The 27772-nt window shown below is 47.6% G+C and overlaps 1 protein-coding gene and 2 long non-coding RNA genes across 4 annotated transcripts in view; 2 read left to right on the top strand and 1 right to left on the bottom strand.

Moving 5' to 3' along the window:
- The window catches only part of LOC131893812 (uncharacterized), a 49619-nt gene extending 28376 nt beyond the window's left edge, over positions 1-21243 (bottom strand). The window contains exon 1 of one of the 2 annotated variants that reach the window (XR_009374748.1): positions 21136-21243. This is a non-coding gene — a long non-coding RNA (uncharacterized LOC131893812). Of the gene's footprint in view, positions 1-10681; positions 10902-21135 lie in introns of those variants that run through there. The other variant, XR_009374749.1, reaches the window with a different exon arrangement.
- On the top strand, positions 2233-6358 carry LOC131893813 (uncharacterized). Its single transcript, XR_009374750.1, has 3 exons — positions 2233-2405; positions 5455-5562; positions 6144-6358. It is a non-coding gene; the product is annotated as an uncharacterized LOC131893813 (long non-coding RNA).
- A 2325-nt stretch (positions 21244-23568) lies between the features above and the next one.
- Positions 23569-25118, top strand: Pou3f3 (POU class 3 homeobox 3). The gene has a single exon (XM_059282310.1). The coding sequence runs from the start codon at positions 23569-23571 to the stop codon at positions 25057-25059; it is 1491 nt and encodes a 496-aa protein (XP_059138293.1). The 3' UTR covers positions 25060-25118.
- Positions 25119-27772: the final 2654 nt, after the last annotated feature.

Below are 27772 nucleotides of genomic sequence, written 5' to 3'. Positions count from 1 at the left end.
TCCTGGCTCAGAACTCCATCTCCGAATTCCTTCGGCTCAGAACTGATGGGAAAACAGATCCTCTGAGTTCTTCTGATTTAGAAATCATTCAAACTGACAACAAATAGGAAATTGACAAGGAGATTTGAAATCTTCCACTTACGTACACAGTTTTTTTTCTTCTACATGGTAGAGAACACAGCATCCTTAACCTTGATTTTTCTCACTTCTCTCAGTTAAAAGCAAAATCCATGACATGAATTAAAGTGTGTGTGTGTGTGTGTGTGTGTGTGTGTGTGTGTGTGTGAGAGAGAGAGAGAGAGAGAGAGAGAGAGAGAGAGAGAGAGAGAGAGAGCTGGAGGGGAGCACTCTGTCTCAAATGCTGTACCACATGGCATTCTAGAAGAGCTGTACAGTTTTAGGGGTCTTTTCTCCCACTCACATCTCTACACTATTCATATACTATACTATTCGGCCAAACAACATCACCTATTTTTCACACAGAACCTTCCCAGGAACAGCCTGGGAAGGAGTGCAGACACACAGAACAAAAGTAGATGGTGTTGGCTGATCGAGGGTACAGGAAGACGGGAGTACACTTCCTTCCAACAACTCCAAAATGCTCAAACCTGACAAGACGTCTGAGGTCTCCAAGTTACCTTTTCATTATACAAAGCAGGCCCACAGAAAGCAGGTTGGGCTTGCCTAATCCTTATAAAAGGCAACTCCTAGGGTTTCCTAGAGGTAAATGAACCCCTTTCTAGCTACTAATAGGAGTTAGGCATTCTCTGCAAAAATATAAATCACACACACACACACACACACACACACACACACACACACACACACATCAACTCAGGGGTCTCTCAGAGGCCCTAAAGCTCATCTCTTAATGCTTAACAGATCCATAACCCCTAAATTGAGAAGTCCTGCCCCAGAGAAAGCAGTTTTTCTTTTTCAAAACTTACCAACTCTGGAATATACACTCATCCTAATGGTGTGATCTATAAAATTCAAAGGGAAAGCGATTCCAACAACTCAAAAAGATGATTTAATCCCTAATCAATATTTCCATATTTTTAACATGTGTCAAGGAAAGAAAATGTGCAGGAGAAATTGAAACCTATACATATTTCACTAGCGATTTCACATATGGACCTGGAATATCTTTTCTCCTAATATGGAGATGGCTCAGCAGTATTTAAATGACTCCTTATTCCAAGTCATATAAATATGCACCAGATGTATCTTTTGTAAATGTTATGTTTTTCAAGTTCTCAGCATTTGCAAGTAGTGGAAAGCTGTGTCAAGCACGCTTTAATGGGGCATAAAAGTGTATTGTATTCAAAGAGATGGCACCGCTTTGTAATAGGGGGAAATACAAATGTTGTCAATGGCTACATTTCCACTTATTGATTTATGCTGCACAGCAGAATGGTCTGTATTCTTTACACACAAGTTCCCTATCAGTTAAAAACCTAACCACATACAAGAAGTCATGCCTACATTAATGGATTCTCTAGATGACAGGAAATTCCAAACACTTCTAGAATCTTGCTCGACAGAGACTTAAAGATCAGCTCAATCCCACACCCAAAAGTGTTACACTGAAGTAACCTCCGCACTGAGCCACCGTGGGAGAGGGTGCAGGAACTCACAGGAGGCCCTGGATATAAGGAGCGTCCCTGCGATCTCCACAGCACCTGTCTCTGGCCTGCACAATAACACAAATAAATCCAGAAGTAAAGCATGTATCATGTATTGATTTCCTGGACGGACTGACATCTATGTTTTTCAAACTGTCGAAGTAGTTTATGGGAAGTAAGCACGGGGAGTAAAATGTCAATGGTCAGCATTAACGATTTTCAAAGAATATTGTAATGCCTTTCTCTGATATAAAATTTATCTGACTCATGATGAGCTTTTTCACTGAGACTACGAAAGGCACCCAGTAAATTCTCCTCTGAACATTTTTTATTATATGTAAATATATATATATATATATATATATATATATATATATATATATATATATATTAAGATGCTTAAGAAATGTTTTCAAGTCCCACAGCAACCACCTGGAAAACTTTTGGGTATTTTCTTGGGAGAAGAAGTATTGGTTTGGTTTGGTTTTTGTTTTTGTTTCTGTTTTTTTTCTTATTGTTTGTTTGGTTTTTTTTCTGTTTATAAATGACAGTTTCCAAAAATGATACCTCATTGTAAAACTTTTTTTTTCTTTCTATTAAGGAAAGAGAAGATCCTTTTCTCCAGGATGTCCATGTGGCTCAAACCTCTCTAAGGAGAATGAGGTGCTCACGGCCACACCTTAGTCACTACTGACTCTCAACCTACCTCATCTCATCACCATATACTGCCTCAAATTGTTCCTTGGAATGAGGTAGAATATTAAAAAACGAACTAACTAGGTAAGAGTCGTTCTCTGAAAGCCAAGCAACTTTTCATTTTGACCTTTACAAATAACATCTTGCCCCCCTGGACCCGGTGGCAACAGTGAAAATCTCATGTAAAATGAAGTCATAATTGAAGTTTTCACAGACTCCTGTCCCTGTCTCCATGAGTGGAGTACCCCTGCTTCACAGAGTTCCACAGCTGAACATATGTCCTTTCTGGCTCCAGATGAAAGCACATATTTTCTTTCTCTAACCAGGAACCGGTTTTTGCACACCAGGTCAGTGCCTGAACCAGCAGCTCGCAGCCTTCATTCCCTCCAGAGACGGAATGAAGGCAAGGCCAACCCAGAATCCACCCTCCATGGGCGATTCTAGGTGGTTCTGAAACACTGTTTCCCAAGCAATATCATGGCTCCTAGTATGCTTGGGCAGTGGTCCTATCTATGTGTAGTAGGCACTCACTAGTCAAACTGGTATTAGAGGCATGTCCACCATCACTGGCCTGGTGTCCCTCACAAGAAGGTCAAAGCTCCTGTGCCAATAGTCAGTGTCATGGTTAGGGGTGTTGCTCTCCATCGGTAAGTGATTTTCTTTCCCAGGTTGCTGGGAGACACAGAAGCCAATACTTTTCTGTCCAGACGGGGAGCACAAGAGAGAGTGTAGATACACCCATGTACTTGCCAAGATGCTTAGTTTAACTTGCCATGCTTCTGTGTAAGTGCAGCATCCACAGCAGGGTTGTGCCAAGTTAAGATGGGAGCCTTCTTCTGTTCTTGTTATCACAAAGGGCAGGGATACAGGGAGAATGTAGTTACCAAGGGTCATGTGACCTTAGGAACGTTTGCCACCTTTGTTTTGCTACAAAACGGGGTGAGGGGGCTGAACCCACCAAATATCACAGAACCACTTTGTAAACACCGAGGTGTCCTGATGAGGACAATGTCTGGAGAACTCCAACATGCCAAGATGGACAGAAAGCAGAGGCATGCATGCCCCCTCACATACAAACAAATTTGGAAAATAGTAAACCGTTGCTATTGAAAGACATTGCCTTTAGCAGACAAGATGCAACTTCAAAACCTAGTGTCCCCATGACGTGACCTTGACAGGTGGCATATCTGTGTGTCACTCAGCTGGTGCATTTTTCAATACAAAGTCCACCTTGAAGAGAATTTGAGTAGGAGACTACAGATAAGGTTCAAGCTTCAATACCTGGTTCATTGTAATTTTTTAGTAAACTCTAATAATATTATTATTAGTGCCGCTGTCAATGTTGGCTTTATGATGGTGGAAATTCTTGGAGTCACCCTGCTCAGAAATGAAGAGTTTTCTCAGAAGAGTTCTCCTTTTCTCATCACTCCTGAAAGAATTTGAGCACATTATACTGAATTCTGGTAGATACTGTGCTCTCCATCCCATGCAGAAGAATTCGACACACAAGAGAAGGGACAGGGAAGGGAACAGGACCCAGGTGAAGACCCACACAATTGCCTTCTGTCACACGGCTTTAGCGTGTGTTCACGGGCACAGTGACCTGACCCCCTTAACAAAGTCACCTGCCCGCCTTGGCAAAGTTCAGACTGAGGGTAACAAAGATAATTCTAGACAGAGTCAAATGAATATCCCCTATGTTGACAGATCCTAGGCTTCCCTCTCTGTTCATTGTGAAAACAATGGCCTTAGCTTGTTTTTGATTCCCAGAGGGCACAAAGGGAAAATCTTAATTTAAAGTGATGCTAACGAGATGTCTATTGAAAAAAGGAGTCAAAATGGAGCAATCTCACATCCAGCAGGTTGATATTCCTTCTACCAAGGACTCTCCCTGAGAACACACTTGTGCTAAATTGATAGCCAACAACGATAGTCAGTAGAGTGGTTGTTCTTCACAACACCGCCTTCCCAGTCCCACCACTGTCAGTCCTTGCCTTCTCTGAGTTACCCTGAAGGCAACACCCTGAAAGACCAATCCAATGCTCTCCCAAGGCCTGCTACTCAGAACTGTAACCCCTTTAAAGAATAAAGCTCAGATGAGCATTTAGAAATAGAAAACAAACCTTACCAATTGGTTAATGCACTGATCCTTTATGGGGAAATACATACATTCTTTTAATGTCCACAAAATCATTTTGGCTGTTACCCAATGCCATTGAACTGCAAGCAAAAATCAGATCATGTACACACTTGGTCCTGGGTTGATGTCTAAGACCTGGAGTGCAGAGCAGATATACAGCCCAGGCCCTGTGAAAGGTTTCTATGTGGCTTAAGTTAAACTGCAGTTACTCCCAACCCACTTAAAAGTTAGAGAATCCTGGTGGGCAGGAAGTGTTTAGTAGATGGGGGTGAGGTGGGAAGGGGACCTTTATGTGGCCTGGGCAAGAAGAAGAGATGCAGCTCTGGTCCCGGCCATGCTTCTCTGAGGGATTTCTTAGTTGGGGCAACTTAGTTCCTGTTCACAATTAATTTTACTCGAAGAACCCTCATCACCTAAGGCCTGAGAGTTTCACAAATGAGACTTTTGCTACCACATAACACAACGGCGGCTGCTGTCTCCAGCTCCCCAACGCCAGGAGTAGGCGGCAGTATAATTTCAATACGTCTTTTCTGTTTATAATAAAGGGAGGTTTTGAAAAATCACAACACAACCGTTTTTAATGTCTGAGTTGGGGTTTTTTTTTTTTTTTTTTCTTTCTTTCTTTAAGGCTGAGGCTAAAGGCAGCTGATAGTGGCCAGTCCTGATTGGCCAACATCTGCTTCTTTACAGGGACCTTACTTGCCAAGTAGCTGGACAGCAACACCCATTTGGTATTCATGGGAAGTGCTTGCCGAACAATAATGACAATAATTGCCTCTGATTCTTGTGTTTACAACACTGCCAAAGTATCATTAGGGCCTTATTTATAGATAATAATGCTTATTAATCACAAGTATTTGAATTTTGGAATGTATTAGATTAATATTCTTTTGTACCTCGGTTCTGTACTAATGCTGTGAAAGACATGTACTGAATGCAACTCATTGGGAATGCTTATTTTGAGCTGCAAAAAATAATGTGTGTAATTTGCAGGTGAAAGATAAAGAAATTACATGGCTACCTCTCCACAGCCTCCACAGAGACCAATGGCCAATGGGGAGAACCACCCTACCTCTTAAACGAGAAGAAAAAGAAAGCAAAGTAAATATCCCTATAGGTTTTTTTTTTGTTTGTTTGTTTGTTTTTTAGAAAATCTTGTAAATACTTAGACTGAGAGACGTTCCTGACAGTATGTGTGTCATTCTGTTTTGCCTTAAAAAGGACCTGGAATGAGGAATAGTTATTGATTCCATAACAACTTTATAGTGAATACATTTTTTTAAAAAACTCAATGGAAGAAAAAAACCGTAGGGTGGTTAATAGAGCTAGTAAACGGACTGCCTTGACGTCTGAACACCTACTTGTTACAGGATTCACCGTACACTTATTTACTGATCTCTTTCTACACATTTAATTTCTGGGCAGGCATACATGGAATCTAGTAAGTGTTTCTCTATGTTTATGTATATCTCAAAATGGGAATCATTAAAAATTTCAAAAGAGTATCACTGTTTTTTTTCCAGGTTAGTGCACTGTCCGTTAGTATAATGAAAACAACTTTATAAATAAACAGCATTACCAGTTCATAGTCCACTCAGCCTCCTCTCTCCAGAGATTGTAACAAAAATAAAATGTGCCAGGCTTTCTTCTCCTCTAGCACACATTTCTTATTTACCTTGCAGTGTTCCCGCCGTGTGTGGCAGAACAGTGTTCAGCTTGTTTAATTGGAGGACTGCAGGGTGAAGGGACACGATTCTCCAGGAGATTTTCAGAAGGAAAGCAAAGTTTATCAACAAAAAAGTCCAGGTGCCCTTTCTTCCAATAATATTTGCAGTTAGATAAGATTTTTTTTAAAACCACCTGTAATTAATGTCTACTAATGTTCTTTAGCTAAACCCATGTCGGTTCAATGCCATGCTATTCTACTAGCCACCTTAAACTGTCCCCAGCCCCATGGCCACCCACAATAATTAACCTTGTCTTTTCTCCACTCTCAACTTTGTCCCCTACATAAAGTAAGGGGGCTGCACCTTCAAATCACCAAATTACACTAAGAAAACTGCCCGCCCCCCACCGCCACCGGAAAAGCCTGGACGGCTAGTTCAACAAATGTTTCCAAGTCAGATCATCCCACAAGACGAAGACCCGAATGCATTACAAGTAAATTGGTAAAAAAAATAATAATAATAATTCACAGCTTAACATAAACAATTTTAGGGTTCCCAGTTGGGTCCTTCACGACCAAAGCGTGCTACGATGTGTGCATGTGTACTCTCGTGAGTCAAAGTAGAAAGGTGAACAGTCACCGAACAATTCAACCAGTGTCCACAGTAAAATCTGGTAAATTGGGCCCCTCAATCCTCCTTATTTAAGTCTGGGGTAGATGTCTTGGCAGACACGATAATCTCAGCTCTGTGCAGGGATGTATGCCCATCTCTGTGGACATTGCTAGAAGGGGGCATCACCACTCGATAGCTGATAGACTTAGCCCAAATCTTCCAAATTCACTATGACAGCAAATTTAGATTGTACAGTTTTCACTATTTTTTTTTTCTTAATAGCAAGCTCAGCGAAAGGGAAGGCAGACATACCTGAATTATACAAATAATGAACTCAATTCTCCAGTTTATTTTGCCCTTTCTCAGACATTGCCTGAAGGTGGCATTGCCTCTTTAAAAGATGCTGTTACTTGGATGAGGAAGAAAAGAAACTCTCTGAGAGGTTCCAGATCCATCTTAGGATAACTGGCATGTACCACTGATGTGGAGGATGGAGGCTGAAGACCTCATCCCTCCCTAGGTTTCGCTGAACCCTACTACACACCTCGCCCAACTGCTTACAGACTTGGTGTGGAAGACAGAGGAGAGAGCTCTGGAAGAAGAAAATAGGGAGGGAGGGAGGGAGGGAGGGAGGGAAGGGGGAGGGGAGAGAGAGATTAGTCTGTGAATTTGAGTTGAAATTTGAGGGCATTGAGAAAAATAATTCTTTATGAAAAATGGTTTGACAGAATATCTTCTATTCCACCAACACCCCGCAGTTTTCTATGAGCCTAGTTGGATATGAAACTTGAGATCTGTCAACATTTTATAGTTACCCTGATTTAATAAGCATTTTTCCTTCTTTTCTTTAACTGCCAAATTTTTTAATGAAATGGAATCTTGGATGCCTACATTCTGGGGGTTTTTTATTTGCTATATTATAGTTGTCTGCTTTTAGGCCCTGAATGCCAAAGCCTTTATTCTTACAAATCTCTCTACATGTGTAATTTGAGCTTGCTAACTAGTTCTTTACCCACTTCATTAATTAAATTGACAGAAAAGGTTATTTTCCCATGTTTGTGGTGAATGACTCTTCAGATGAATTTTTGAATGAACATTTCACAGTCTTAAGTTAGTGCATAGCCCCATGTCCTCAGATCACACCACAGCAGCAGATAGAAAACTTTCCCAAATTAAAAAAATAAAAAAGAACATTTTGTGCAACTTATCTTAAACTTCTCACTAGAGAAAAATGTTTCTTTTTATTTTTAATGTGTTATTGCCACCATTTTAATTTTGAACTTCTAAGGATATTAAGAATAAAAGTTAAAAAATTATTGGGCTAAAATAATTTTTATTTCACATATTTGTCACAATATTTAGAGATCACTGATGAGGCATACGCCTTTTAAGTGCTCTTCCAAATAAATAGCAATAGATTGCACTAGGGAATCAATGTCGTCATGAACATATATATTTTGCAAGGCAAATGTACTTTTATATAAACATGAAAACTTGAGATGATTTTATAATATCAGTGTAAATAAGTCATTCATGAAAAAGTCCCTGATCACTTCAAAACTTGATCATTCTGATTCCTTCAACCAGGACTTTGAAAGAGAAAATTCAGGTCCGACATTTCTTTACATTTGTTTAACACAAATGAGCATTTGGAGTCCTGCCAACGCATGTCAATATATTCATTTTGACGGTAATCTTTAACAACAACAACAAAAAAAAAGCTTCCAAAAAAATCTGAAGATTCAAAATACCACTTAAAAGAAGCAAGTATGTGATATGTCACCCCGTATCCTCGCAAATCATTTCAAGGGCAAATATATTCTTCAAACTTACTTCTTGAACAGGTTCTCCTACGAGTTCCCTTTTAATACAGAGAGAGGCCTAGAATAATAACTCCCTTAAAAATGGTTTCCTTACAGTGGAGAGAATAAAGTAAGACTCTTGCTCTTTTTTTTCATCATATCAGGTTTTAATTTTTGATCTAAGACAATAGCATTTAATATATGAAAAAAGACAAAAGGAAAAAATGTATCTGTTTCTAGATGGGATGTTTATATTTTAAATGTGCCCTTTTTAAAAATGTGCTGCCATTTTTATTTTACGCAAAACACGTTATTTAAGTACGAAGTGCTTTTAAATGGGCTGTGCTTAAAATAGTACCAGGAATCTATTCTTTTCTGGGGTATCAGCTACCAAAAGCCCCATTCACGTTTGAGAAGAAATTTTGACTTGTTTCAGTATCAGAGACACTCGGTTCCTCTTGTTTTGAGTCGCTGCTGTCTCATGCATTGTTAGCCATAGAACTTCGGTGTAGTGCACATGGGCATGTTCTATGCAAATATATTCAGTTGGGGTATGTATATATTTTGTTATGTTCTGTACATAAACATCTACCCTTGTGCATCTGTATATTTACATCGTGTGTAAATATGTGGAGTATATTACCAAACTGTACTATACTTAAGAGGAGGAGGAGTTTCGAAGGAGTGCCAGGCAATATTTTAGTTAACTGTTAACTGAGTACTTTTTTTTTTTTAATGAAAGCCATTAACTTGTATTTTGGGTTTTGTTTTTCACAGTCCCAAAGGTGGGTGTTGACAGACATGATTATTTCCTGTTTTCCAAAAGGCCAGTTTTAAAATATTATGTTAACATCTGCTTTAAATAATTAAAAGTGGAACCATCCCCTTTGCATCTACCTTCTCCCAGGAAAGCCTGTGGGCAAAGATCCTGATAAATAATTCAAAGAAAAACTTAACTTTGATTTCACAAACAAAAGCTCATCCACTGAAACACTAACACCCCACCATCAACATGCTTTGTTAAAATGTGGTCGTCTCTAAATTGTCTCATGAAAAGGATTGACTGACACTGTATCAAGATGCTGTCTGTGATGGCCTCTTAGGGTAGGCTAGTGTGTCACAGTTACTCAGAGGTTTTCTGCTGGACAGAAGGTCTCCAAGAACTACCCCCTAGTAAAATCATCTAATATTAAGTAGATCCAAAAAAATGATGTATACCATATTTACATGTGATGTAAACATACATATGCACAAGCCTACATGTTTATGTACATCACAAGATCTATACACATCCCAACTGAATACATTTGCATAGAGCATGCCCATGTGCAATAGACCAAACTTCTATGGCTAGCAGCAGCAGTTCAAAACAGAAGAAAGGGAATCTTATTCCTATTGAAAAGATGCCAAATGTATTTCTTAGTTATTAGAAAGCTTTGGGTGCAAATATCGTGCAACAGGGGCCAGGTGCAAGCAAGCACCATGAAGTTCTGTCTATGATCTTCAGAAATCTCACGTTACAAAAATACATTTATATTCACAGCCCAGAAGAGAGGAAACTCTTTAATGAGTTTACAAATGTCCCTGTCCTGTCTCCCCTTGAGAAGTGAACAAACTGGATGGGACACAGGAAGGAGAGGGAAGGAGTTCCTGGTTAATGATTTAAGAGAGAAGAATTTATTTTGTCCCAACTTCCCTCAACTGGTCCACTCTTTTCTCATGGAGAGATAATTGACAGCCCCTGCTTTGTATGAAATTATAGAAATCACAGACTAGAAGAATGGGGAGTCATTATTTCAGAACGGAAAAGAGGTAGGTGTCCTTACTTCCTCCTAAAATTTCCCATTACTGGAAAGAAGCCAGGAAGTCGAAAAAGTGCACAAACACCACAGTTATGGGTTGAAGACCACCAGGTCCTTTCTCCTCCCTATTCCTCCAAAAAGAAAAGCAAAAAACAAACAAACAAACAAATAAAAACCACTTCTATCCCAAAATCTTTAGGACTAAGAGAGAAAACAGCTACCCCAAAGATTTCCTGAAACGTGGCTTCTGGATGCATGAACCCCAGTGTAAAGCAAGAGCAAGCTGTTTGATACTGTCTGTTACATCTCCAGCTAGTATTGTCCCTGTCAGCTTTACCTTGGCTCACGTGGGGCCGACTGTCCCATAACAGCCCCGGAACCACGAGGAATCACAAGGGAGATCTCTGGGGATCTGCAGCGATGACCTAATCGAAAGAGAGGACGCACAGTAGATAGAGGACTAGCCTAGGGCAGACGGAGGACTCTAGACTCTCTCTAGGTACCCACACTGGCGGAAACCTACTAGCTAGCACAGAGCATCCTGCTGCGCCTCCTGTCCTGCCTTTCCACGCTCTGCCCTGCCCTGCCCTGCCCTGCCCCGAGCTGCCCGGCGCGCGCGCCTCACTCACACGCACACGCCTTAGCACACGCACACACGCGCGCACGCACACTGCTCCCAGCAGCGCCTCTCGCCAGACCGTGGGGCGACGTCCCCCTCGGAGGGGCGGCGGCCCTGCCCCGCCCGGCGGAGCCCAGCAAAGGGACAGAGAGGCACTGGGGGATCTGGAGTGCGTGGGCCGCGACCGAAGACGCACGGCGGCAGGTGGCAGCAGGGGCTCCTCAGTGGAGGGCGTGTAGCGGCGGGAGGGGACAGCGTGGGTCTGGAAAGGGAGTGGTGCAGACCTTGGTAGCTCTTTCCCGCGGCCACGGGGAACTCGCCTTGGAGAGGGCACTGAGTGCCTGGTCACATTGCCAGGTTGGGGCCATGCGTGCGCGCGCATGGGGACCCGGCTGGCACGAGGGCAGCTGAGGGACCCTACGCGGCGGGGTACGAGCGCGGGCCCTCTCCGAGCACGCCTGCAGAGGGCGCCCTCACCGTGGCGCCCCGCGGGGCCAGGCCGCCATCCCCCAGAGCAACAAGGTTAGGTCCTTCCGGAAGGGTCGGCATGGTTCGGTCACTCTATTCACCGTCTTGGGCCGCGAGACCTAACAGTCAGCAAACCTTTTTTTTTTTCTTTCCGTCTTCCTGCTGGAAGACGCCAGGGTGCAGGATGCAAAGGGAGATAGCCTGATGGCCAAGTAGTTCTGCCGGGCCATATCATCATTGTGGGTTGTTTCTTTTTGTTTTTTGTTTTCTGAGGTGCGGGGATGGGGGGGGGGGGCGCTGTTTCTTTCCACTCCTCGAAGAACCACACAAGGCGCCGAAAAGTTTTCTACCACTTGGGGGACACAGGAGGATGAAGTATGAACCTTGCTTCGTAGCCAGTATGGCCCGAAAGTACTAGAAATCTCGGCAGGAGAGCTGTACCCATGCATGGCTTCGCTGCCTGTCACCGAATAGCACACACACTCTTTCACTAGCTGTGGAAAGTGACCTGCCGCCTCGTAAACAAGCTGGGCTTTAGGCTGAGGAGAGGGAGCCCTGTAAATATTGTGCCCCCAAAACAGTGGGTATTGCCCACCCTGCCACCTCGATCACATGGAAAAGTGGGGGCCACATTCTCAAAGGAACACGTTCAGGACCTTACAAGGACATTGATTGAGGCTTTAATCGAACCCTGGGCTGCTGCAAGTCCGAGCTAGCAGACCTGGCGGCCCGAAAAGAGACTTCTCAGTAAAACTGACCATATTTTGTGATACTCTAAACCCAAGTGGCCCTGTCCGCTCCTCACCGCAGAAGTTCAACTGAGCTTGAAGTAGTGAATACGCACCCCCAACCCCCTTCGCCCTGTCCGGGTGCCTTTCCCACACCTAGCAGTCAAGCCATGGCCAGGGATGTGCAGAAACATTTTTTTAGAGACACCCCCCCATCTTATAAATTTGAGAATTTGATCAGGCAGCACAGATACGCAAAGCGTTCCGTTTTTCTGCGATCCAATTTTATTAGGATTTATTCTCATTTGTGCTCGGCTTCTCTGGGGAAATAATGCTTTGATTAATGTAATCCTGGCCCAGGATCCGCCTCACGCCCCTCGACCTTCTCCCCTGAGAAAGGGCCTGTTTGACAAACAATAACAGAGGCGCAACTCTTGCAATCTGCCCACACCTTTGGGGATGGCTGGGAAGAGGGTGACACTGCTAGCTAAATGCAGTGTCGAGGGGGCGGGGGGATCCGTGGTGGCGAACTTTCCAGACACAGAGTCCTAGGTACAGAAGCGCCAGGGAGGTGGGGAGGGGGGGATCATGGAGAAGGGCCCGAGCCTGTCGTGTGCGAATCGGTGCGTGGATGCCAGTGCGCGCCTATCCTCTGCTCGCTCCCAGTGTCTACTTCTTTGTCCCTCGCCACAGGCCTCCACAACAGAGATCGGCGTACTATGGTTGGGAAGCTCCTTGACCCCAAGGTATATCCACAGCGCCCACCCGCGGCCCCAAAGCACCTGGAGAGCACGTCTTAGGGGTTAACCAGCCACACCAACCTGAGACGCCCTGCAGCTGCCAAACCCCGGACCAGAAGCCCAGAATGTGGGACCCAATTCAGTGGTTTTCCTCATCCATCCAACCATGCATCCATCCATCATTGCATGCTTGCATGCATGCATGCAAGCATACCGTACAAATCGGTGGACAGAAGCGCGGAGAGTTCTTTGCCCAGCTATGGGCTGAGAACGGGCGCCCCCTTTGCAGCTCTTTCGCCTCCTGCCCAACCAAGACCCCCTCCGCAAGGGGAGAACAGCTCAATTACGAAAGGAGCAAAGAAACGAAATCCCGGGCTCAAACGCCCTGCCCACCGGAGCTTCTCCGGTGCCCCCCTTTCTGCTGCACGTTCCCCACCCCCACTGTCCCCAGCTCAGGGGCGGGCGGGGAGGCGGCGGTGCGAGGGGTCCTGCCCAGCTCCGCGTGAACAAAGCCCGCCGCGGGAGCTCGTGGCCGCGCTCAGAGCGGGTGACAAAGGCAGGCAGGCGGTGCCAAGCTCCAAGGCAGCGCTCGGACGGCCAGGCGGGAAGGAGGCCCCGAAGATGGGTGGTGCGATTTGCACCCAGATTTTTCTGGACTTCTGTGTTTCTCTCCTGTGTGCCCAAAGACCTGTTGGGTGACTCAGCGTTTATCTCTCAGGTCCTGCCACCTCACCAGCCTCCCACTTCTCTTGTGCCCGCCCCAGTCTCTTCCATCTCGCCCAGCGTTTTTCTCCACCTCACTCCTTTTACCTCCGGCCCCTTCTTGCTTTGAAGGTTAGGTTTTTTCCCCCTTTTCTTTTCCGTGGTAAAAGCAATGATAACTGGACTTCTGCAGACTTCTCTGTGTTCAAATAACATTCTGAAAGACCTTTCTGGGTATTTGCTGGCAAAAAGAGGGAAGTAATGGGAGCCTTTTGATTTTATTATGCAAACTGCACTCTAAATAAAATAAAATGCCGTTAGAATGCGATCTAAGAAAGACAGACTTAGCCCTGAGGCCGAACAGATTCCTGCTGAATTCGGCAAGTGTCCCTGTCGGCTCCCACAAATCACATAAATGGAGGGTGGGGGGGAGAATGGGAGCTCCAGTCTCTGGGGCAAACCTTTCTGGGAAAAAAAAGTTCTAATCTTGCTTTCTAACCCTGAATGGGAATTGCTGCCAAGACTCTACCAATAAAATCGTACAATTTTTTAATTTAGGGTATTTTATGGTGTTTATTCCAAGCAAAGTTTTACTTGATCGGGCTTGGGGTGGGTAAAAATAAGGGGAACACAGTCCTCACCATCTGACAGCACATGCCGTGTGATTTTTGTGCCCTGGTTTGATATTAAGTTAAAGTTTAATGTTCATCAAATGCAACTCTGAGCTGGGAATTCTCCCCTCGGGCTTTATTAGCTAGGATTCCTGCAGAAATTTTAGGCAGAGGAGTGAGTATTAAAAACAATACTGGACACACAACTTTTAACTTGGAATTAAGCCTGAGCTGCAGGAAGCCATTGTGAGCAAGGTCACTCCATTCTATCACCTAAACTTTTATCAAGTAGTTTATTAGCTGAAACTATATTCTTGCACACTGTGGGATATTAGAAGCATCAGGTCTCAGTGAATACATTTGCTACTGTATTTTTTTTTAAGTGAACAGCAACAACCACGCTTTTTTGGAAAAAAAAAAATACCGGTAAGATAGGGCTGTCCCAGACAGGCACTGAGTTGGGTAGGACCCCAGAGAAGGAGCAGAGGTGTGAAATGAAAGCTAACAGCATCCCAGGACCGAAGAAGCCACAGAAGCATTGTTTGGCAGAGATGTGAAAAGAGCAACCTAGCCTTCAGCCTGAAATGCCGCGATCTACACCCAGCTCCTCAGACAGTAGCTAAGGTCAAATGTCATGAGAGAGAGAGAGAGAGAGAGAGAGAGAGAGAGAGAGAGAGAGAGAGAGTAAGCAAAGTACAGGAATTCTCTAGGACGCCACACCATGTCTCCTTTTACCCCAGCACTACTGGTTCAGTGCCAGAGAAGATGCTGTAAAACTAGATGCATTAGATGCAATACCTGGTGGAGGACCTCAAGCATAGAGCAGCTCAAATCTTTTAGGGTCAATGCAAGAACACAAACTCCTGACCTTCCTCTAGTATAGCTGAGTTCATATTTCTGGGCTTTGTTTTTGTATAAGACATCACACACACACACACACACACACACACACACACACACACACACACACAATTTACCTTGGAATATTTTTTCTAGCTAGGACACATCCACATTTGCTACTAATGAACCATGTTTTCACCGTCTCCTCTAGTCAATCAGCTGGGCTCTGTGTTACCTAATCCTAGGAGTTGAAATCTGAAAAAGTCCGTGATGTCGGGGAGCCCAGGAAGGGTGGTGAAGGGCAGGCAAGAATAATCCATTAGTTGCAGCTTCCCCAGCAATTGGAAGAGAGCATTACCAGACTTGACAGGTGCATGCACACAGCTAGAGTGAGCAAACAGTTGGAAATGGGTTGCTTCAAAAGCACATACAGGATTACCAACTAGGTTACTGTGCCTTCTCAATTTCCCACAATCAGAAATGCCCTGTAGTTTGGGGGATGGGGGGTGCTGCTACTTATGTTAGAGTAAAGCATCATAGTTTCTTTGAATTCATAATTACTCCTTCAAACCAGTCTGAAGAAACCTAAGTGTTTGCTCCCTTTCTCCAGGTCAGATGAACCAGTTGTTTATCAAAGAGATTGGGGCGGGGGGTGCACACTCCAAAACCTTAGCAATACCAAGAAACTTCTCATCCACTGTCTACCAGATAAAGTCTCTTTTCTAACCAAAAGCCACTGCTGGAGAGCCCTCCCCATTTGTGTAGATCACACAACACAGACTGTGGGTAAGCTGAATATTATAATGCTAAGAGAAACTGTTTTCATGTTGCTGCCTTACTGGACCTCCTTATCATTGTCAAATGGAAGCAAATGAGGAATATCCATTTCATGTTGTGCACTTTTGACCCAGGTAATGTTCTACATTCTCTCATTTGGCGCACACACACACACACAAAAAAAAAAAAAATCCACCATCACCAATAATTAAGTCTGTAGATTTTGCCCACAACTTTAGATCTTAATTCATACCCACCTTGATTATCCCCATCCCCAAGTCATTACAGACCTCTAACACGGTCCCTGTAAAGCAGTGGCTCATCTCAAATTAACTTGTTGCTTTTCCCAGAATTCTTCTTTTCTTTCACTGCAAGTTATCTGAATCTCTAGAAACCATGAGGGTTCCCTCCATGTCCCTGTTCTTTCGAGTACATTTTTCAAGAAAGAAAGAAAAGCAGCTGCTTAGGCAATCACAGCGCCAAGGATGTGCCCCTAAAAGAATCGTAAGGGCTTCACTAGTATTTTACAGTACGAATGAATTTTAAAAGTTCCTTTTCCTGACAATACATCCTAACTGCCTTGAGCAACCCTGGGCATGCAAAGCAAGCTAAGCTTTGGGACTTGTCCCATTCTGCGAATCTCCCTAGATGTCTTTTGTCCGCAATGCAGAGCTCAGGAAGAAAACAGTGCTTGTGCTCAAATTACAATTTCCTCAATTCTCCACTTGGCTTTATTAGCACAAACCTGACAGTGCATTTCCTGACTCCAAATGTGGAAAGGTCCAGGGTGAAAACCATATGATTTGGGTGTATTTAAGTGTGTCCCTCTTGCTGATATGATTCCTATAGTCTTTCCAACCTAGACGAAGTTACACTTCAATCTAGCCCTGACCTACTAAAATTAGTTTCGAAGAAAAACTTATGGCTGAAGCCTGGTTGGCTTGGAGCTGAGTTGAAAAGAAGCCAGTGGCAACAACCGCCCCCTGCGCCCCCCCCCCAGGAGTAGCAGAGCTATCAGAGAGGTCAGGCTTTGTGACACGTTCATTCACAGGTGCCTTCAGCTGCGCTGTGGAAGCCAGCTCCATACCCCTAGTCACTCAGGCCTTGTCTGTCTTAGTAACTCTCTAAATCTCCTTGGGAGAATTGTTTGAGACAAACTGAATAAATCCCCAAAAACCAGCTAGGATTTGCCCTTCACTGGTTTAGGAAGTTTCCTACTTTGCTACAGAACTTTTTCATCCTTTGCCACAGTTTTCACTGGCAGCATGAGAAAGAAAGAAAGAAAAGAAAAAGAAAGAAAGAAAGAAAGAAAGAAAGAAAGAAAGAAAGAAAGATCCTTGGAGCACAAAAAACTTTTGTGTTTCACTAAAACTCCTCTTTAACTGCCCTAAAAAGGTTCAAGACCACAGTTACCTCTACCTCTGTCTAGCTTGTATTTTCTTTTCTCTACAAAACCTTTCAAGGCTGTTAAATCCTTCTAAAACCAGTTCAAGTGAAAACAGCTACTATCAAATCGAGTGAAAGATCCCAGGCACCTGCTATATCCCCAAGACCCTGAGTTATACCCAAATATGAGACTGTGTCCTGCTGAAATGATCATTATTTTGCATTTAACACCTCAGAATCATTTTGTTTTCTAGTCCATTCCAAAAAGATAATCATCATTACCAGCCTGAAAGATAGTTTCTTAAGTAGCCTATACTATAACCATAACAGTCATTCTTTAACTGTTCTGTGTTTTTGTTTTTATTTTTATTTTTATTTTTGGTTTTCTGCCCATTTTATACAGAGCCCTGGCCACACTTTCCTGGAAAGAAATGGGGGAATCGTTTCTGCCACGCTCTGTCTTCCTGGGCCGTTTACAGACATGGCTGGTGTGGGGAGGGATCGTAGTCCTAGTATTTTAAAATCCTGTGTTTTACAACCATTCTCCTTCTCCCCTTGAACACACACAGAAAGGTAAAGGGGTTCGTTCTTCTGGCAAGTTCGGAAGGGCAGATTTGCTTTTGAACTGGCTACATTTTCCCGAGTGCCTGCTACAACGAGTCAGTGCGCCCCCTGCTGACTACTCAATAGTGTATTGCCAGGCAAAGTTTATTTTGTTCAGTAAACCGTGTCATATAAAATTAACAACAACCAATAAAATTAGCTTATATGTTTCAACTGTAGAAGTCCGAAACAAAATAAAGCTAGTTTTAGTGGTCCTAGAAATCTCTAGTTTGGCTTCTTCTCCTCTCTGGCTGAATCAAGGTCTTTTATCTAGAGCCCAGTGCACAAACATATAGCTTAATGTGACTAGTGTTCTTCCTTTTATTTCTTTCTCTATGGCAACCAATATGCTCTGCTCAGAAATGTTCCCCATCAAGGAAACAAATGATCTTCAGGGAGCAGCTCTATATGGCATCTGGTCCAATGGAGCACACGGAGTTAACCCCAGTCAGATGCCAGGCTGTAAACAAGGGGAGGAAACCTAGCGATTCTCAGCCCCTCCCCAACTGACACCTCTGCCTCCTTCATTACAAACCACTGCATTGATTTAGCATCAACTGTTTCCAAATAAATTACCAATTCTAAATTGCAAGGTGTTCTGTATCCAAAAGTGCAGTATAATTCCAGACGTTTGACCCCCACCCCCACCCCACCCCCACCCACCCAAATGTGGCTTCCTTCAAAAGAACAAACCAAGACTATTTCACTAAAGTAAGACAATCACACTGGCCTGGACTGGGCATAGCTGTTTCTTTCTGCCATATTTATTTAAGTAAGTACACCCTTGAATTTTCCAAAAACCAAGGATAGTGATAAGGAGGGTTAGGTCTGACGGTCACAAATAGAAAACATGGGAAATCTGGTGCTTTGGATGCTGAAGCTCCAGAGTCCTTGGGGAGTGGAGAGCAGGATGTCCTGGTTAGTTTTGATTGATCACCCTCTTTCTGATGGGCTTTTACTACTGAGCCAGGAGCTGCAGCTCACCGCCTGCTCCCCAGTTGCAGCGTTAAACAGGGGTCCATTGACTTACTGCCTCTTCTCCCTCATTACTTCCTCCTCTCTAGCCCTCTACCCTCCGGTTACCAGGCCCCCTCCTCCACTGGACTCTACTGCTCCCCGGTCCTAATCCAGGCAGACTCACAATTCAGTCACCACCACTAGCTACAGACCTCAGGCTTTCTCCCTCTTCATCTTTGATTCTCTGGGGGGAAATTCCAAACAAGAAATATTTATACACTCCATGCGTACTAGGCACCTCTTTTCTGGGGTTTACCCCTCCCATAATCAACAATTAAAATCAATAGCACTTTCTCACTTTCTCTCACCCAGAAGAGTAAAGCTCTTGCTGTGAGGGCCTTTGGAACCAGTCCACCTTTTTATGTATTATTTTAGCAACGTCAGATTCCTTTTGCTCACTCCCTCCGACACACTTTCCCTTCCCCTCTCCTCCCAAGCAATGAAAATAAAGCTTCCAAACCTACAAGAACATAAATAAATACACCAGAAAGGAAGCAGAGGAAAAGGAGAAAGCAAAGAAAGAAAATGGGGGGAAAAAAAACCACTTACCCAGCAAACTCCCAAGGTTAGACTTTTAAATACAAGGTTGTTGGTTTTTTGTTTTTTTGTTTTTTTTTTAAATAAGGTGCCTGGAGGGGTAGAGGAGAAGGCGTATTCTCTACTCTCCAGAACCGGCGCATCCTTAGCCTTCCCTTCACACTGACTCCTCTAAGCCCGGTCCTCACTAGTCTATTATTTTCAACAAAATATATGAAAATGTATGCAAATGAAAATCAGCACTAACTGTTCTCCCCTTGTTATATACTTTGGATTTTTTTTTCCAGACAAAACAATCACACTCCGCAGAGGGAGGGGGCGGATGGGGTGGGGCGGGAGTGTGTGTGGGGGGGAAGCTGGGGAGCGATTTGAGAACTAAGTATATGGAAGGGGGGGAGAGGAAGGGGACAGACCTGGGAACAGAAGTGCGTTTCTGTTATTGAGGAGCACAGCGTTTGGGGGGCTTCCCGAACGCGCACACCCTCCTTGCAAAGAGAGAAAGTGGATCTGTTTGCAGAGGCGCTATCCCGTTTCATCAGGCCACCTGAGACGGCTTTTGAAAGCGTGTACTGTGAGACTCATAGCAGTAATTTAGACAAAATCCTCACTGTATATTAATGAAAGGCGGCCCCATGGCTCTGTTCCTATCCTCCCCATTCAGTGTAAACAAAACCACGAGACTCTTTCGGTTTTTGAGCCGGATCCAAGCAAAATCGGCAGGAAAGGAAAACACGGGGTGCTGGCACCGACCATTCAAACGTCTGCACCTGGAGATCTCAGATTTATTCAATGAAATCTGTGTTCCATCTTTTATATATACATATACGCATACATAAATATAAAAAGGAACCTTTTGGAAAGGAGGGGAGAATCCGTTCTGTTTGGGGCTTTGGTTACTGCTGCCTTTTAGATCTGTTCCTACGATGGTATCTTTTCACCCCGGCAAGCAGGAGCTGGACCCGGTCCTACATAAATGCTTCGCGTCTACAGTTAATCTCGAGATCACGCCGAGGCTGCGTGGCTGCTGCTGAGCTGGAGAGCTCCTACTGTCACTGAGTTCACCTAGAGTGAGCTCGGTAGAGGAATTATGCATGGGGGAGAAGGCAGGCCAGTTCTTTATATTCAGAGCACACTGGCCGCGGGGTTACGTTCTCGGCTGCAGCTCGGGCTGGGGACCGCAGGCTGCAGGCCGGTACCCTGCAGCTGGGGATGCGGGTGCAAATGCACGCACCCTCATTAAGAGTCGTGTATTTATTGAATGTCCGAATTGGGTTAGTTCATTGGAAATCCCCAAGGAGGGTTTAATTTGTCCTTGTTTTGGTTACCACTTTCTCTTTTTTCTTGGTTCGCTGAGGTTCCTCTGTGCGGCGTTTCCGCTTGGCCGCGTCCCCCCCCCCCCACCCCCGTTCATCCTCTCCTCCCCCCCCTTCTCCCGCCTACCGGGCGCACTCCTCCTCCCGGCCCCCTTAACTCTTTCAGCTGGGTTGTGGCTGAGAAAGCACTTATCGGTCACTGCCACCACGCAAACCTGAAGACCTGAAGAAAAAAAGGAAAATAAAGCGTCTCCATGCCCAAGAATAGCAAGCGAGTAAAAACCCCACCAACAAACAAACACACACACACACACACACACACACACACACACACACACACACACACACACACCCGAGTCAGCGGTGGAGCGGGGGAGGGCGCGGCTAGCGGACCCGACCCCTCTGAGCAGGCTGCGGCAGTCACAGCATTCTGGGGTCGAATACACTTACGATGAATCTAGGGGGACCGTCGGGCTGATTGCCTTTCAAATACCTCGAGTGGCTTCGTTGACCGGCACCCTCCAAACTCACAAGGGCACGCACGCTACTTGCAAGAATCCCAGAGGAGGGTGGGAGGGAGGGAGGAAAGGAGGGAGAAGGAGAGGGAGAGGGGTGGGGGAGAGCGAGCAGCCGCAGCAAGCGGTCCGTCTCGCACGCGCGGGCCCCGCGCTGGTACAGGGCTGCAGGTTTCCCAGATGATGGCATCCGAGAACTTAAACAAAGAGGGTCGCCGCCGGCGCGCGGCGGCTGCACAAAGTTGCAGTGGCGGATTTCCAAGAAGCTTGGCCACCGGAGCTCTGGGCGAAGCAAGCCTCCCTTTCCCACCTCCGGCAAGAAGGAGATGGGGGCTCGCGCGCGAAGGGAAGAGGAAACTTTGAAACCATTGGGGACACATCTGTCTATAGGTATTAGCTTGAACCGTACATCCGTGGCGCGCGCTTTACAAATCTCTGGCGTGGGGTGGGGGTGCAACACAACGCAGTCTAGGTAGAATGGGTAGACTGCTATTTTTCGTGATTTTTTTTTCCCCTCTTCGTTTTCCTTCTAACCCCCCTTCTCCACCCACCCACCCCGCCCCCTCCTTTTCTCTTCCCTTTCTCCCCAACCTCCCAGACCAATCGCAGAGGCAGGGACCCGCGGAGGAAACGCAGACGTTTGGGCCGGACACTAAGAGTTAAGATGTGGCGGAGGGGCGGAGTGGGGGGGGGGGCGGGGGCGGAGGGGGAGGGGCGGGGAGGGGAAAGTGGCGCGGGGGAGGGAGGCTGGGGAACGACAGATTTCCAGCTTCTACGACGCTCTGCCTAAATTAAAAAGCAACCAATCGGAACGGCCGGAAGGGGGGCCGCGCGTCCTAAGCCAGTCATTCCAGGCCTGCCAATCACCCAGCGGGTAGCCAATCAGCGGGGGCCCTGGTGCTCGACTTCCTTGTATTTGGGAAAGTGTGGTGGTGGGTGCGCGCTTGCGGCGGAGGGTAAACATTCGACAGTCCCTGCTCTGAGAGGGAGGGACAGAGAGCGAACTGTCAGATCCTAGCGAGAGCGGGCGCTCGAGAGAGGGAGAGAGAGAGAGGGAGAGGGAAAGTGAGACAGGGAGAAAGAGAGAACCCGGGCGCAGAGCTAGCTCCGGCAGCAACTCTGCCCCGGCACGCCCGCGCCCGCCGTCGGGCACTCTAGGAGCGGTACAACGTGCCCACAGGAGTTGGTTGTGTATCAAGGATCCCCTGTATGCACACACACATCTCCATCTCCACCAATGCACTCTTCTTCTTCTTCCTCCTTCTCCAGACAACTGCGGGGGAAAAAATAAAACACCAACCCCAACCTTCAGCAACAAGGTAACAGAGCAATTCGACCTTTTTTTTTTTTTTCTGTTCAATTTTTTTTTTTTTTGCCTTGTTATATTTGTTTCCTAATTTCTGCCCAAAAGGAAAGATGTCGCACCAGACCGTGACTGTTGCGAGGAAAATGAAAAGGGACTCTTGTTTCAGAGACACCCAAGAGCTCCGGCAATAGCAACTTCAGAGACATGCATCATCGCAAGAAGTTTTCCTAGGACAGGACAAAACTTGAAAGGAGAGGACCAGAGGGGGAGAACAGGAGCCAGCCTCCCCACTCCGCAGACGCGAGCCGCCAGTACCACCACGCCTGTAAGGACCGGAAAAGTTTTTACTATGCTAAGGGGAAACAGTGAAATGTGTTGCTGAAGAGGGGACAGAAGCCAGCGGACCAGCAAGGAGCGGCCCGGTTGCTGGCCACCCACAATTTGGCCGAGGAAGAAAGGAACCGCTCCGTCCTTTGTTGTCTCTCGTGAAACCTTTGCTTAGCAGGTGGACAGAGCCTCCGCGCCGGGGCAGAGTCCGCACCCGCCCGAGGAGGACGAGGACAAGAGGAACAACCGGAGCCCCCGCGCCCGGAGAGAGCGCCCGAAGTACGGATCTCCGCCCCACTGGGCGAGCCTTGCTGGAGCGAGCCGATTGCTCCCGGCCAGGGGGGAGACCACGACCCCCCCTGAAGGGGCTGGCCACGGAGCTCACCCCGAGAAGCGATCCCCCCTCCCCAGGGCGCTGCTCCTGCTGCGGCTGCTGCGGCGGCGGCTGCTGCTGACCGAGGCCCGCCCGCGACCCCCGCGCCCTGCCGAGCGGCCTTGCAGCTGCAGCCCCGGGCCGCGGCGGCGGCGGCGGCGGCGGGGGCGGAGGCGGCGGAGGAGGAGGAGGAGGCGGCGGCGAAGGCGGCGGGGCCGGCGGGGACCCGGGGCGGGGGAGGAGGAGCGGGGGGAGGAGGCGGGAGGCGGGGGGGCGCGGCGGCGGCGGCGGCGGCGGCGGCCGCGGCTGCTGCTGCGGCGGCGGCGGTGGTGGCGGCGGTGGGGTGGCGGGAGCGGAGCGGCATGGCCACGGCGGCTTCTAACCCCTACCTGCCGGGGAACAGCCTGCTCACGGCCGGCTCCATTGTGCACTCGGACGCGGCCGGGGCGGGCGGCGGCGGAGGGGGCGGCGGCGGCGGCGGCGGGGCGGGGGGCGGCGGCGGTGGCATGCAGCCCGGGAGCGCCGCTGTGACCTCGGGCGCCTACCGGGGGGACCCGTCCTCGGTCAAGATGGTCCAGAGCGACTTCATGCAGGGGGCCATGGCCGCCAGCAACGGCGGCCATATGCTGAGCCACGCGCACCAGTGGGTCACCGCCCTGCCCCACGCTGCCGCCGCCGCCGCCGCTGCTGCCGCCGCCGCCGTGGAAGCCAGCTCGCCGTGGTCGGGCAGCGCGGTGGGCATGGCCGGCAGCCCACAGCAGCCGCCGCAGCCGCCGCCGCCGCCGCCGCAGGGCCCCGACGTGAAGGGTGGCGCTGGGCGCGAAGACCTGCACGCCGGCACCGCGCTGCACCACCGCGGGCCTCCGCATCTCGGGCCCCCGCCGCCGCCCCCGCACCAGGGCCACCCTGGGGGCTGGGGGGCCGCCGCCGCCGCCGCCGCTGCCGCCGCCGCCGCCGCAGCCGCCGCTCACCTCCCGTCCATGGCGGGCGGCCAGCAGCCGCCGCCGCAGAGTCTGCTCTACTCCCAGCCTGGAGGTTTCACGGTGAACGGCATGCTCAGCGCGCCCCCGGGACCCGGAGGCGGCGGCGGCGGCGCGGGCGGTGGAGCCCAGAGCCTCGTTCACCCGGGGCTGGTGCGCGGGGACACGCCCGAGCTGGCCGAGCATCACCACCACCACCACCACCACGCTCACCCGCACCCGCCGCACCCGCACCACGCGCAGGGACCCCCGCATCACGGCGGCGGCGGCGCGGGGCCGGGACTCAACAGCCACGACCCGCACTCGGACGAGGACACGCCGACGTCTGACGACCTGGAGCAGTTCGCCAAGCAGTTCAAGCAGCGGCGCATCAAGCTGGGCTTCACCCAGGCCGACGTGGGGCTGGCTCTGGGCACGCTCTACGGCAACGTGTTCTCGCAGACCACCATCTGTCGCTTCGAGGCCCTGCAGCTCAGTTTCAAGAACATGTGCAAGCTCAAGCCGCTGCTGAACAAGTGGCTGGAGGAGGCGGACTCGAGCACCGGCAGCCCCACGAGCATCGACAAGATCGCGGCCCAGGGCCGCAAGCGCAAGAAGCGGACCTCCATCGAGGTGAGCGTCAAAGGCGCGCTCGAGAGCCACTTCCTCAAGTGCCCTAAACCCTCGGCGCAGGAAATCACCAACCTGGCCGACAGCCTGCAGCTGGAAAAGGAGGTCGTGCGGGTCTGGTTCTGCAACCGGCGCCAAAAAGAGAAACGCATGACGCCCCCGGGCATCCAGCAGCAGACGCCGGACGATGTCTACTCGCAGGTGGGTACCGTGAGCGCTGACACACCGCCGCCGCACCACGGGCTGCAGACCAGCGTGCAGTGAAGGCCCGGGGGGCGCGCAGCGCGAAGAGGGCCGCCGCCGCCGCCACCTCCGCAGCCGCTGTCAGCACCGCCACGGTCGCCGCCGCCGCCGCCGTCTCCGAGCCGCCGCCAAGAACCGCCGCTGCCGCTGCCGCTGCCGCCGCCGCCGCCGCCGCCGCCGCCGCCGCTGCCGCCGCACAGACCCAGCACCTGGCCCGGGCCAGTGCGTCTCGGCCGCCTCCCCTCCGCCCAAAGACAGGCGTGCCACGGCCCGTAGGAGCGGGGAGAACGACTGGGGAGACACCGACCGAGGAGACTCTTTTTGAAGTCCAAGGATGGAGGGACCAAAAAAAAAAATTTTAAAGTATAATAAATACCAAGACTGTTTTATATGCATATATAACAAGCAAAACCGGAAGAAGAAGGAAAGGGGGCACCCGGGACATCTCGTTTATACTCTGGTGGTGTTTTGTTTCTGTTTTGAAAGAAGGTTGAAGATGCCCAACGCACCGAAACTGCACTCTTGAGGTACTGTCCACCCTGAGATGTCCTTCATGGCGTCGGTGGAGAACACCTGCTTCTTCCCCTCCTCTGAGACAAGAGAGACACCCCCCTCCCTTCCTTCCACTTCTTCCAAAAGGGCTGCCTAAAAGATCCATGGAAACTTTATTGGGAGCGACCTGAAAAAGAAAGACGCACCAGGTTTCGTCCAGGTCTGACTCTACTCCAGGACAGTGTTTTTCTTGGCCATATTAAAGTCTTGGGGGAACAAATAAGTCAACTATGAAATGGGAAGGAAGGAGAAACAGAGTCTGGGGAGGGGCTGGGGGAGATTCACAATTTCTGAAGTTCACAGACTGAATAGGAAAGCCAAAAGAAAGCATCCTCGCAGTAACCTTGGAAATAAAAGCAGCAGCGCGGAAAGAGCCCGGGCTGAGCGAGGCTAAAGGCCAGGCGCATCCAAGCCGCCAGCGGAAAGGGCACAGCAGCAGGGGCCAGGGCCCAGCCTTTGAGACGGCCCAGAGAGGCCAGGCCACCGCCACCGAACCCGGGCTTTGCCGACTGCCGCTCGGGGTGGACCATGCCTAAAGATTCCACCGCTAATATTTTTTTTATTAACATTTTTTTATTTTTTATTTCTGGACTGACTCCGAATAAAAGGGTGTGGAAAGACAGCACCAGACGCCGCACTTCCCTTGACTTCTGCCCTCAATCCGTTGCCAACTTTGATTGAATGGGTGCTGCGGATGTGATTATGTAATACTGCCATTTCCAAGCAGTGTTTTTGGTAGGTTTTAATAAACAGACTTTTCAAATGACGGCAATATAGAATCGTTAGATCCGTTGTTGATCTAAAAATATTTGCTTTATATTTTCATTAAATGACTTCTTTTAATATTTTATTCAGAATACTTATGAACTGCTGCAAAACGGTAATTTATTTTTCCCCAGATCTTGTATTACGTGTTTTTTTCAGACGAGCACAAATCAAAATGAAATGAAAATATGGACAGTTGTTAGGTAATAAGGGTATCTTTTGATGTGATCCTTTGATTGTAATTTAATTTGAGTAGTGATTCCGTAAGAGCTGATTGAGAAAATAAATTTGTTAGAATGAAATAGTCTGTGTCTGATGCATCAACACTGTGTGGGAAGAAAAGAGTTCTCTAGAAAGTATTTTTTTACTAATGCAGATCCTTAAGTCATAGCATTGAGGGAGCAGAGCTTCCCCACATAAAGGTGTGTTTGGAAACCTCCACAGCAGGCTAGGATTGCTGAAAACATCTGTGCTTTAGCAAGAGTGGTTGTTCGCTCCTTGCTGATCTATAAATCTCACAATATTTTCCTTACTCTCAGTTTCCGTGTCTCTGGTGTTTTTGCTGAGTGATCTATAACTACTAGCCATTTTCTTGAAGGTACCTGTTTTGAATTGCATAATTGAGCTACATCATCACTGAAAATATAGCCACCCGGTCAATCATGGTAAATACAGCCCCTCTTAGTTAGTTCTCTCTCTCTCTCTCTCTCTCTCTCTCTCTCTCTCTCTCTCTCATCTTCTCACCCTCCAATACAACCCTGTTTCTTTTTTCTGGAAGATCAATAGTTGCGAAGAATAGCTTATAAATCATTGAAGTATTTTGATATCAATTACTTGCCATTGATACCTATATGTGATTAAATTTCAGTTATTAAGCTTATGGTTGCTTTCCTTTCTTATTCCTTTCATGAAAGAAGTCAGTACAGAGCCCTGCTTGACTCTGTACTTGGACTGTGACCAGCTCAGACTCGGGGCTCCCCATTTCTGTGGTTTGGTCCTCCGGAAGCATGATCCTTCATCTTCTATACCAGTGCTGAGGGCTTTAGCTTTTTAAGTCACTTTTTAGATAAGACCCTGCAGAGTGGTCACATTTATCAAGTTAATGTATCAGTATTTACAACATGGAAAAATGAAAATGTAGTGCCTCAGGTTGTGAGGGCTAAAGATGAGAAAGCCTCTGGCTGGTTGAGTCCCTACGTATTGTGTGCATTTTTTTTTTAAGTACTGAGGGAGTGAGAAAGCAGTGATTTTATAGTTCCCCCCCAATCTCACTCAGCTACCACTTACTTTTTGCCTAATTTTGTCACCTAATATAGACACACACACACACACACACACACACACACACACACACACACACCCCTCCAATATAGATTCAGGGATTTAAAAATCCTGGGAAACTATGAGAATAAGGAAC

This window comes from Peromyscus eremicus, chromosome 16_21, assembly GCF_949786415.1.
Source record: "Peromyscus eremicus chromosome 16_21, PerEre_H2_v1, whole genome shotgun sequence".
NCBI classification, from domain to species: Eukaryota; Metazoa; Chordata; class Mammalia; order Rodentia; family Cricetidae; genus Peromyscus; species Peromyscus eremicus.
The sequence above is the reverse complement of the archived record's forward strand: the minus strand, read 5'-3'. Positions and strand labels throughout refer to the sequence as shown.

Excerpts from the sequence above, each read along its gene's own strand:
- Pou3f3 (XM_059282310.1), top strand. The coding sequence starts at position 23,569 with ATGGCCACGGCGGCTTCTAACCCCTACCTGCCGGGGAACAGCCTGCTC.